General features: G+C 31.7%; 1 protein-coding gene across 15 annotated transcripts in view; it reads left to right on the forward strand.

Moving 5' to 3' along the window:
• The window catches only part of LRRIQ1 (leucine rich repeats and IQ motif containing 1), a 90,067-nt gene that overhangs the window by 11,616 nt on the left and 65,875 nt on the right, over positions 1-12,576 (forward strand). For all 15 annotated transcript variants that reach the window (XR_014942860.1, XM_085537919.1, XM_085537932.1 and 12 more), the window contains exons 11-14: positions 2,320-2,513; positions 3,235-3,362; positions 8,881-8,954; positions 9,716-9,809. Coding sequence is in view for 14 of the 15 variants with exons in the window: in XM_085537919.1 (XP_085394045.1) it covers positions 2,320-2,513; positions 3,235-3,362; positions 8,881-8,954; positions 9,716-9,809 (490 nt within the window). In the remaining variant the exon portion in view is untranslated. The remainder of the gene's footprint in view (positions 1-2,319; positions 2,514-3,234; positions 3,363-8,880; positions 8,955-9,715; positions 9,810-12,576) is intronic.

Raw genomic sequence — 12,576 nt, forward strand, 5'->3', positions numbered from 1 at the left:
AGAACCTTAGGATTGAAGCAACTGTGTAGAACTTTCTATGGAACATGTAGAGTAAAATACTGTTGTACTTTCTGTTTTGTTCAATGTGGTGTTACATTTACTAAGTTTCTCATGAATTTGACTGGGTAAATATTCACTAAAATTGGCTTGGAACCAGTATTTCACAGCTGCAACACAATGCATTGTGCTCTGTTCATGCATCTTTAACAAAGGGCATATGGTGTTGGTTGCTACACTTATTTATATTTATAACACTTGTGCTTTAATAACATATGGTTGGATACATCAGGCATGCTCATTTTTTCTCATTTTCTTTCCTCTTGTTAAAATATATCATCAGTTGGATGAAAAATGAGAGTTAACAGAAGACCCTTAAAATAACAATAAAAATATGAGAAATACATCTGTTACGCTTTTTCACTTAAGGATGTATTCTCACAAACCAGGAGATTGAATCAGTAGTATATTGAACTTCAGTGTTTATGTATTTGGAAGGTGATTTACACAAGAAGTTAGAGAAAAAGTAATATTTTTACTTGATTCACAAAAATATGCTTTCTTAATTTGCCTTGCATGAGTAGGTTGGCTAAAATCCCCACAATGCAAAGAATAAAATGCATAACTAGCTACTCTAAAATTTTTCCTCGGACCTAATATTTTTGAGAAAGCACATTAAGGATTTTTATCAAACACATTTCAATTTTATTTTTGTTTGTGTGTATGTTTTTCATCTTCACGTTCACAGTCACGTTTTAGTCCTCCTGCATCATTCACCTTTGTCATGCTTAGAAGTTACTTCAGAACTGCATTGATATTGAAGACAGTTAACAGTTTGAAGTTAACAGGTTGAAGCTCTACTTAGCCAACTGCTGTGTTACTTAAGTAAGAGTTCTCTACAATTTTTTTCTGATACCATATGCTTTTTTTTGTTTTGTTTTTGTTTTTTTGTTTTTTTTTAACAGAATGGCTTTTTCCATTGTTGTATCATGTGAAAAACAGACAGTATCTTCTGAAAATGTGCACAAGGCTTTCATGCTTATTTTTTATTTTGTGTGTGCACAGAAATACTAAAATACCAGGCATTTTTATTATATTATTCTCTCTTTTGTATTTTATTCTTGGACTGTACTAGATAGTTCAGAATAGATGGTGGTTCCATTTGTATTATAATGTTGATGTGTCTGTTCTGGGTGATGTTCATTCTAAGACAGGTGATGAGAAGGAAATGTAAGAAAAAAAAAATAAAAAAATCCAGATCCTGTATTAACTCTTTGATTTTTCTTACTCTGTCTAGTCTGTCCTCTTTGTTCTATTTATGTTAATTCGGTGCTTTTAAATATACCAATACTGCTATGCTATAAAAGTTTCACTACTGCTCTTGTAAGGAAATCTTGGAAGACTTTAATTTTTATGCTCTCTGAAATGAAATTGTTTTGAGGCCACTAGATGGTGCTGATTCCCTTTTTATTCTTAACTGAACATGGGAAAAAAAAAAAATCAGAGCTGGATCTTGCAGTCAGGATAGAATGTGATAAGAATGCATTGGTTTCTTTTGGAGTAATTAAAAATGAGTATATTTATTACCTGAAACACTGTTTTTAAGTTATAACACATCGCATTAGTTTTACATACAGGATGTTGTCTGTTTAATATTCAGCGTGTTATGTAATTGTGTTATTTCAACTGAATGCTTGCCATTTTTAAAATTACTGTGACTTAAAGGCCCATATTTCTTGTTTTCAACTGCACTATTAGCCTTGTTATTTACTTCTTTTTTGTCCTTATTTTTTTCTTTTACTTATTTTAAATCACTGATAGTTCAAGATGGTCTTCAATCTCATAATCTAGTTTATTCCCAGAAGTTTATTGAGTTTTGCAAAGCTTGCCCTGCTTTCTTATAGAGACTTTTTGTAGGGTAAAATGAGACAAAGTATTACATTAAACCAGTGAAGATTATTTGAAAGAAAAGTACATTCAGAACATAGTTCAGAACATACTTCTGAATGACAGTTATTAATTGCTCAAATATAGTAAGTGAAGTTTGTCAGTTACAAAAAATGTTCTGTTCCAAAGGGATTGTGAACTGGGCTATTACTTAGTTTATAGGATCCGAAATTTATGATCTCTACACATAGTTCATAGTTTGATAGAGTCAAATGCAGTTAATTTTTTAAAACTTGTATGCAACTGAAACTAATTGTTACAATACATAATATGAGTATATTGAAACCTCTTTCCTTGGTAAGCAGAAACTAGCTTTTTTTAAAAAAAAAATTATTTTAGGATGGCTTAATTCAGGTCATATCTTTTAATTTTCAGGTGGTTTGGAATCACTGAAAAACCTTCAGCAATTAACTGTGGATCATAATCAGTTAATTAGCACAAAAGGTCTTTGTGAAGTACCTACTCTCATACATCTGGACTGTTCTTTCAATCATCTCACACAAGTTGAAGGCATTGAAAACTGTGGACTGCTTCAAATTCTGAAGTTACAAGGCAATAACCTCCAGGAGGTAAAATCCTTGAGTTAAGTGGTTCTTTTCGGTACCTTCATTTTTCTTAACAGTAATATGGTTCAGACTGTTGATCATGCCTGAGATACTAGTTGTTTGCTGATTGTTTTTTGTTTACCTTTTGGAGATTTTTTCTAACAGAAGAATTGCCATCAGTGGTAGCTAAGTATTTTCTTGCTCCTAAGTCCTTGGAAAACTGGATGCTCAATAATTAAATTTCATATCCCTCAAGAATTATACTCCCTTTCTTGGTTTATCACAACTAGTCTTCAATGCAATGCTGATTGTTTAAAATGTCATAAAATACTATTGTCATTCCAGATGTCATACCAGTGTAGAATACTTTCAGGAATGGCTAAATAGAAAGGTAGCTTTCTAAATGGACAATTATCTTTACTGCTAATGATTCCCTTACACATCTGGGAGCAGAAAACTATTGTTGATAACCAGCAGAAATAAGAGTATGGCTCTTGACTCCGTTTTTTGGATTTTTTTTTTTTTACTCTTCAAACTATGTGGAGAACATTGAGAAGTATTTACCACCTGATTTGTAGCAATTGTTTGACAATTAGTGAGTACATAATAAGAAACTGATATATATATATATTCAAAGTGTGTTTTTTGCTTCTATTTAACAACGATTGGTGAAAAGCATGTGGTAAAAATACTACTGTTTCTCTAACTTACATAAATTTTAAATAATATTCTCTTCTCTACTTAGCTTCCAAAGCTGGAAAATCATGTTCTCCTAAGAGAGCTATATTTGGATGACAATAGCATTTCTTCTGTGAGAATGCTTTCTTTGTACTGGATGCCCCTGCTGCAGATTCTTCTGCTGTCTCAGAATAGGTAAAAAAGAAAGATTCTTCCATTTACGTAGTTGAAACAGAACAATTTACTAACATAACACTTAGTAGATAATTGTAATTCTCAGTACGCTTAGAATATCGCCATCTTTTTCAGATATTCTTGGAAAGTGTGTTGTTGACTAGTAAAGGCACTTGGTTACCTTTAGTTATGACAATTCGAAACAGCAGTAACTATGAAAAGTATTTTCCTGTGTTAAATGTTATATTGCAATAATTTTTTAGCATCACAACTTTGTAAAAGCCATAGTGTTTCTTTTTTTTTCTTTTCTTTAACAATTGTTTCTAGAGTATGTCTGTCAACCCTTACATTTCTCAGCTAGTTTACTCAAAACAGACTTTAAATGTTATTTTGAATATAACTACTAGAGCTAAAATGTCCAAGTTTGAATGTTCATTGGGCTGTTTCATATACATGATGTATGAATACACCCCAAACCAAGTTTTAATACTGCATACCTTCTCTCATTTATCAGCATAAGGGTTTGGTTTGAAGGCATAGATTAGTAAGAGGGACCAAAACAAGCATCGTAAAACCAGAGGATGCTCTGAAGTATGAGAAAGAACTGTCTTTCTATTCCATTTCACAGGCTCATTTGTGGAAGTAGAATGACCAGATTTTCAAATAGATTTTGCAAGCAAGTAAATTTGTAAAAAATGTATTTTCTTCTTGTGATATGTTTACTCTGAATGGAATTTGTGTCACCTAAAAACATAGAACATACTGTTACACACAATAAACAGAATGTGTTCTCTGAACTAATGGGGGTTTTTTGGGTTGATTTTTTTTTTTTTTTTTTTTTTTGACATTTAGTGATGGCTATGTCTGCAATGAAAAATTTTCAAAACTTCATGAAGACAAAATCTTAAGAGTGAGCCCATGTAGATCTACTTTATGTCACATGATATTATAATTTTTATTTACTATCCAAACACTGCTTTGTTTGTCCAGTGGCCAGTATTTCTAATCTACCAAAGTTCTGCTAAACTGAGATAAAGCACGTGTTTACAGATGAGCAAACTGCAAATTAGCAAAACAGAGGAAAAAAAAAAAAAACCCACACAATTACCTTTCTTTTCTTAAAGTATCTGTACTTTATATCAAATCTTTGAGACAAACAAGACAAGATAAATGCACATTAAGGGCCTCCAGATTCCTGGCATTTCAGTAGCCTGATCTTTACACTCACTTTTCGTGTGCTTATAAGCAGCTCCATATGTATGTGGTACAGCATAAGTAGCTAGATGTTCTGTATAGCAGCAGTGAATGGAATGGAGTAATCTGTTGAAAGAAAATGTTTCTTCTACTTTCATCCTGTAGCTAAATAAATAAATAGTACTATTTATTAAATAGTAATTTAATTAATAGTAAATAGCTAAATAAATAAAATAGTACTATTTTATGATTTTTTACTGGTTGCAGGAAGCCCATATAGTTGTAATGCTGCAAATCTGTATATATTTTTTAAAATGAATAAAATAAAATAAAATTAAATTAAAAAATTACACTAATTCACAAGTCTTTTTTTTTTTTTTTTTTAATTTTTGTTATTGATTTCTGAGGTGTTTTGTATCATGAACCAAAAACTGCTAAAGCTAAAACTCCAAAACTATGTCTTTTTTTTTTAAACCTACAGTGTAGCAATAGGGAATTACAGGATGTAGTGATGAACGACATGTGCATCAAATATAAAAGTGCCAACAATTTTTCCACCTCTGCTTTTATTGAGTACTTTGCTGTGGCTTTTGCTCGTGAAGCATGTGCTTAGTTGATGCATAGCTGACCAAAGTCAGTAGGGAATGCCTACTTGTCCTAGTTACTGTACCACTATGTTTATGAAGATCTGCACTTTCTTTTACAGCAGCTGGAAATCTACACATTGTTAGTTTTAAAAAGGAACGTTTTCTTTTTTCTTACATTGTAGACAAAGATTTAAATATGCATGAGAAAAAAAAACAACATAATTAAAACACAATACGATTTCATGTGATATTTCTATTTACATGTAATGTCACTTAATTCCATCGCTTACTGGTTAGTGTATTTTTTTATCAAAAAAACAAGTTCTACAAAGAGACACTGAATCTGTTCCTCAGTTGGTCTCTACATTTTTTTTCTTCAACATCACAATAGACAAATATATCCCTCTGAATTTCTGTTTTTACATGCCTAAATTCCTTTTGCTCTGTTGTTTTCATTATGATAACTTGTGTGGTAGATAAATAATTAATATTAAAATAATGCAGTCAGCTGCAAAAGTACCATGACATCTGGGAAACTGATTTGACAGGGATCAAATTCTGTCTGAACTTTTTGCTCATGTGCTATTGGAACTAAATACATACTAATTAATATTTATTTATTTATTTTAATAAAAATGGTTAAAAACAAAAACAAAAAAACAGATTAATTCTTTCTTCATGCATGTTGTTTACCCTTCATAAATGTACGTGGTATGTGTTTTTTCACCTATTTTCTCACTGTCATTGTAAGGCATTCTGTTTTGGGAATTTAACAAATTAGCCAGAGTCAGTATAATATGTTTAAGTGTCATGGGATATTGAATCCAGTCAATCCTGAAAAAATTATAGTGTTGTGTCCTGTACATCCCCAGTCTCTTCCTCTTCTTAATCTGCACTATGATTTTAATTTTCAGTAATTTTTTGCTGATCATGCGTCTATTTCTAACAATGTAGCACCACATGCAGTACTGATGAAGGATGCTTCTTACTAGGCTCTTCATGAAAAATGTAAATAACTGATAGATTGCCTACATTGCATTTAATTATTAATTAAAATATGATGAATACTGCTAATTAAAGTTTTCTTACTCTAAAACTATGGAAAAGAAGTAAACATTACATAAATATCTGGATTAACATAAGGCTGTTTGTTTGTTTGTTTGTTTGTTTTTTATTATTATCTTTCCCTTTCTATTAATATTGGTGATTTTTTTTTTTTTTTTCCTGTGGAAAAGCTGATTGACGGTGTGATTTGCACCATCATAGAGTTACTGCCATCTGCATTAAGAAAGAAGTTTTCATTTTCTATTGCATACTTGCTACTATTTTTTTCTATTTTTTTTCTGATTTTGTGTGTGTTTGTGTGTGATTGTCTATGTCCTGTCCTGCTACAACCCTAAATGGGAGCGGAAAGAGGAAGCTATTGCTTGCTTTTTTTTCAAATATATTTTACTTTTGTGTCTTCTTTGTAATTTATATCTCTCATATGCCCTGGGCTAATGTGACAAGGTCAAGTAGTATTAAGTTTTCGGTAATGTCCTTTGTCTTTCTGGTTTGAATTTTCTTGGGGAAAAAAATTAACAAAGAACGTCAGTAAATGGAAAGCTAGAGGATGGCAGGAAAATGTTTTAACTCTCATTATGCTAACAGGCATTATGGCAAGGATAGTCCAGAAGGCAAATAGAATTCCTCATTCACCACGGTATATACTTAGAGAGATCCATGAGTCCAACTCACCGTAAATAAAATTTTGAAGTATTATTTGTAGAAAGAAGAGTATTGTAAAAGTAGTGTTTCAGTTGCTCATAGCAAGTATGACATTTATTTTCTTAGATATTCTTGAATGCATGAATCTACAAGTACAATCTGTATCATGGATTTTTAGTTTTTTAGCCATACTAAAATTATATTTGATACATGTATTCAATATTGTGTACATATTGTGTAATTGACTGGTCATGAGAACCTAAAATGCAGTTATTTCCTGTACTGAGTGCATGACTTCGTATGAGGCTTCATGATTTTTTTAAATTAATGCTTCTTCATATTTTATTTGATTCCGTGGAAAACCAGTAAGGAGGTGATAGAACTGAATAGAATTAGAGCCAGGCCAACTGTAAAATATGATTTGAGAAAAGAATTGATGTGTAATGACACATACTCAATTGATTTTCTCTCTGTTTCTGAATTTACTATTAATGTATTGTCATATAAAAATACATTTTTGCCAATGAGGAAGTTTAGTTTTGCTTTGTTTGCATCTATAGCAACTGTCAACAAGAATAAAGAATTTGGAACCTGTGCTTTGTCAAGAATTTAACCAGAATCAAGTCCAGCACTGTATTTCAGTTCTAATGCCCATACAGGAGAGCAAGATATAGTCACACATTTAAGCAACAAACAAGCATTTTTGGCTCTGAACAATTGTAAATTTTAATTAGGTTATAGCTTTTGAATGGTCGTGTTTCTGACCATAGGAATTATGAATTAGAGCTTTCAAAATATTGCTATGAAAAACTGCTGCTTTCCATAACGATTAACTATTAGAAGTGACCACACCCAGTGCCATTTGTCATGCCATTCTCCTACTGTTCTTAAACATTGTCTTTGCAGGAATAAGTTACCTAAAAGTATGTTTTTTAAAAATATAGATGATTTTATGTGTATTTATATGTAAACATTCTAGTTTTATTTGAAGTTTTTTTACATATTGATTTTTATTTTTTCCTTCCCTATCTGTATTTAACATAAACCAGAAGTAACTTTTTAAATCTGAAAGATAATATTTGGAAACAGCCTTGCAAGCTGACTGAATGGTTTAACATTAATTCTTATTCACAAACTTCATTGGTGTAATTAAACAAACCTTTAATAATATTTGTTAATAACAATATCAATAGTTATAATATGCTAATACCCAGTCCTTGATTCTTTGTACAGATGAAAGTCAGCTCAGTTTCCTTGAATTTGTTCTTCATCACTATAAATGGGAATTTTTATCATGGTCTTGGTGCTGCTTTGTTGTGCAAGAAAGGCTCCAACTGCAAGAAGAACAGTAGTTTTGTAGCCGTCCTTAGAACTGGCACTTCAATAGACACTGCCTCAGTACTCAAAGAGAGGGAGTGCTAAAAAACTGTTACAAGAGAGTGCAAACTTGACCATTTAGGAAATACAACTTTGAAAAAAAAAAAAAATAGGATCTAAGAAGCGATGAGTGAAAAAGGGAAACAAATTGGTGATAAATGAAGGAAATGGTCTGGGGAAAAGTAGATTTTATTTCCTCTCCCAAGTCCAAGTCTTCCATGTTATTCTAGCCATCATGCTTAAAGAAAAGTGAATTGAACTTTTTAAATTTTACAAGACTTCAGATCCTCAGAACTAAAGAAAAGAAATAGAATGAATTATGTACTAGAAAGGAAAAAAAAAAAAAAAAAAAAAAAAAAAAAAAAAAAAAGGAAAGGAAAAGAAAAGAAAAGAAAAGAAAAGAAAAGAAAAGAAAAGAAAAGAAAAGAAAAGAAAAGAAAAGAAAAGAAAAAAAAAAAACAAAAAACACAAAAAACAAAACCAATAGCAATTAAGTAGCAAAACATGACCTGCTGTGAAGGCTAAGAAGTGCTTTTAAGGTAAAGGAGTTTGGGTAATTAATTCTAGCGCCTAGCATAGCTGAATGAGTTAGTTTTAATAAATATAAAATGTGCCTGTGTATTTATGAAATGCTATTTTATTGAAAAAAATATATATTTCTTTTTTGTTCTTAGCTTAAGTGAGCTTGTACCTTTAAATTCATTTGTATCTTTGGAAAAGCTGGATATCAAAAATAACTGCTTATCAGGTGAGTTTATGGAATCATAGAGTAGTTTGGGTTGGAAGGGACCTTTAAGATCATCTAGTTCCAGCCCCTGCTATAGACACTTCCCTGCAGACCAGCTTACTTAGAGCTCCAGCCAGCCAGGTCTTGACTCCAGGGAGTGGACATCCACAGTCTCTCTTGCAACCTGTTCCTGTGTCTCACAGTAGAAAATTTCCTTCTAATATCTTCTCTAAATCTACCGTCTTTCAGTTTAAAGCCATTTTCCCTCATCCTGTTGCTACCTGCTTTTATAAAGTCCCTCCCCAGCTTTCTTGTAGCTCACCTTCAGGTACCAGAGGGTCGCTATGAGGTCCTCCTGAGCTTTCTCCAGGCTGAAAAGCCGCAACTCTCTCAACCTGTCCCTGTATGGGGGTTTTCCAGCATTCTGATCATAATCCTAGCCCTCCTCTTGACCTACTCCAACACTGTTGTATAGGAAACATTAAGAGACACATAAAAAAAGCATTTTTAAAAGCCATTCAAACAAGAAGTTCTAAACTATATTATAAAATTATTTGAATATTAATTGTACAAAATATATATAGTTCCAATATTATTTATGAAACATACAGAAAATATATATTTTTTCAAACAGATGTTCTAGATAATGCTAGTAATTGTACTGTATTCATAACAAAATTGTTTGCAGTGCTTCTTGGTTTTGGTGTTGTTTGTGATTTTCCATAGAAAGTCCTGTTACACATTCAAACTGATATATTATTTTCTTTCCTACTTGATCACAGACCTTAAAAGTGTCATTTCATGCTTAAATGGATGCAGTAATCTAAGGGAGTTGTCACTCAGTGGAAATCCTCTTCTTCAAGAAAGGAACTGGAGGTAAAAAAAGAAAAAAAAAAAAAAAGGATTTACTAAATTTATAATAATAATAATAAAACAGCAAAAAAATGTTAACAAATGTTTTTGGTCAAAATACATTAAATTTGACTCTCCAAATAGATTAGATTACTCTTCACCCAGTTTCATGCAGCATGCATTTACTTCTAGAAAACACTTTTATATATATGCACTTATATATATATATGCACTAACACTTTTATGTTAGGAAAAACATAATTTTGATCAAAAGGTTTAAAAGTTTTAATGATTTTTCATGTGGAAAAAAAAATGTCAGGGCAATGTTAGCCATTTAGAGATTTTTGTTTGGGCTGGAGTTCTTTAAATGTAAATATGCATCATTTCATCAGTCTCCTTAAAAACAGAAACGCCCATATAAATATGTGGCCAAGAGAATACTGAGATGTCATGTGGCATAACATCTTGGAGAAATACATATTATTTCAACTATTAATCATTCTACACTGGTAATTAATTTTAGAGGTGGCTGGTAGTTAGTCAACCTTTTTCTGATTAGTGACCAGAGATTCTTCTGAAATTGTGGAAAAATATGCCCACTATGGGACTAATAATGGTAATTCCCATTCTGTAGTAGGAAAGAGATAATAGAAGACAGTGTAAGTAGCAAAGGAATTCAGTCTGTATCTTCAGTTGCAAACTGATATTCTCCTAAAACTGTTCTCTGTCATCTACTTGCTTATTTTCTCCTGAGTTCAAATAGCTTTTAAGACAATATCATTTTTTATAGATTTATAATATATATATATATATATATATATATATATATATATATATTTAGTAGAAGTCTCCTGGTTTGTTGATAATTTTGTTATCTGAAATCCAAAATACAAGCCAATCCATGAACACTTAAAAGTTGCTGAGAGAATTGTTCAATGAAAGTACAGTAGCACTCAATGTACAGTGTGCTCAAATTACTGCTTTGTTGGTTACAGGCCATTGAAAGCAGAAAGTCAAGTTGGAAATGCAATTTTAGACTTGTGGGGGATGTTTCAGGTGTATGTTGTAGAAGTAGAGTATCTGTAAACTCAGTGTGATTCCATTAAATGTACAATGACATTTTTTAACTTCTCCACTTAGTATATAAGATCACTTCCACAAACATTTACTACACTGTTTATGGAATTTTTTATAATTAAAACTAGTCCTGTAATTGCAGGGCAGTTAAATATGAGATTTTACACTGCAGTATTACATAAGAATTTGTTTAAATTATGTATGTATTTGATACTTCAGATTACCTACGTATAATATTAGTGTTCAGGGTATTTGTTTGTTGGCTGTACAAATAAATTCCTATGAGTTTTTGGTTGTTGAGTTTTTGTTTTTTTTTTCCCCTTTAATGAACAGACTTATTTACATTTCCATGATTCATGCAGGTAATTTTGTGAATAAAGTTCAGTGACTGTGACAGTATGTTACGTTCTCATTTACATTGCTTTAATGTCTATTTTTTGAGAGAACTAGCTGTTATTTCCTCTGTAATCTTGAGGGGAAAAGCTTTCTGAATTCCCATTTAACTATATGAACAGACACTTCGGCTTACTTTACCCAATGCACTTTTTATAATTAAACAAGAGTTTAATTTGTCTCGAGGATTTAAAATATGAGATATGGTAAAATATGGATTTGCCAAATACAGCATTGACTATAACTTCAGGCAGCGTGTTCCCTTGAACTTTACATAACCTCCTGATACCAACAAAGGAATTAATTGTAAATTTTCCCAAGTGGTTTAGTACTTTCATGTCCAGCCAGTGATAACACCAACAGAAGTGAAGTAGTAAGAAGTTGCTTTTTAAAAATTAAACCTTTGGATCAGTATGAGCACTCCTATGGGAATGTGTTTCAATGCTGTGATGATTAATAGAGACTCTTAAGTGACAGAATATTCACCAGGAAGTTTTCACTAGGTGAAATATTGGCTCAGCCCTTCACCAAGAAAGGCCCAGCTGGAAAAACTAGCATGGAGATCCCATAGCTCTAAGAGACAATAATTCCAGCATCAATCAACTTTGATATGGCATTTTTTTAAAGTTCCACTATTCAGTATCTGCTTTGGTAATTGCCCCTATGTGTGCAAGGATTGTCTGTCGAAAGTTATAATTTTATTTCAAATCTTTTTCTGGCAGTATTGTTCTTATGTTAAGAAACACTGTTAAGAAAGTTAACTCTTTTGTCATTTCTTTCATTGACCCAAGTTCAAGGGTGGATTTTTTCCTATTGGTCCTACTGAATATCATATTGCTTTATGTAAATTAGTATGCAAATCATTGTGGTATTAAAATTGGCAATGTTTTGTATTCAGGGCAGTTTTTAAATCTAGGTCTATACATGTCAGCAAAATCAGTACCGTACAAACCTATGACACAGTTTGCTGTGTTGCCTACTAATCAAATAGTGTGCAGGTGCTTACGCTCAGGAGTGTTAGATTTTCCTGTTGTTCAGGCAGGTGAAGTACTAGACATAATGAATTAAACATATGTTTGACCTTCCTATGTTTAGTATTTCAGCAGTGTATGCCAACAATGCATTGCTAAGAAACTGATTCTTCATATCATCTCCAAGGTTTATTAATGATTTTTTTTTGTTAGTATATTTACATGTGAAATAACACATATGAATACTTTGATAACTGTCATCATGTTCTGCCTTGTTATATGTTTTTATCACTAAGGTGTAATTTTTAACTTCTTCTAAATTGAAACTAATAATGACTTTTTCTTTTTCA

Source organism: Coturnix japonica, chromosome 1 (assembly GCF_054131305.1).
Source record: "Coturnix japonica strain WE chromosome 1, WE-NBRP24, whole genome shotgun sequence".
In the NCBI taxonomy this organism is placed as follows: Eukaryota; Metazoa; Chordata; class Aves; order Galliformes; family Phasianidae; genus Coturnix; species Coturnix japonica.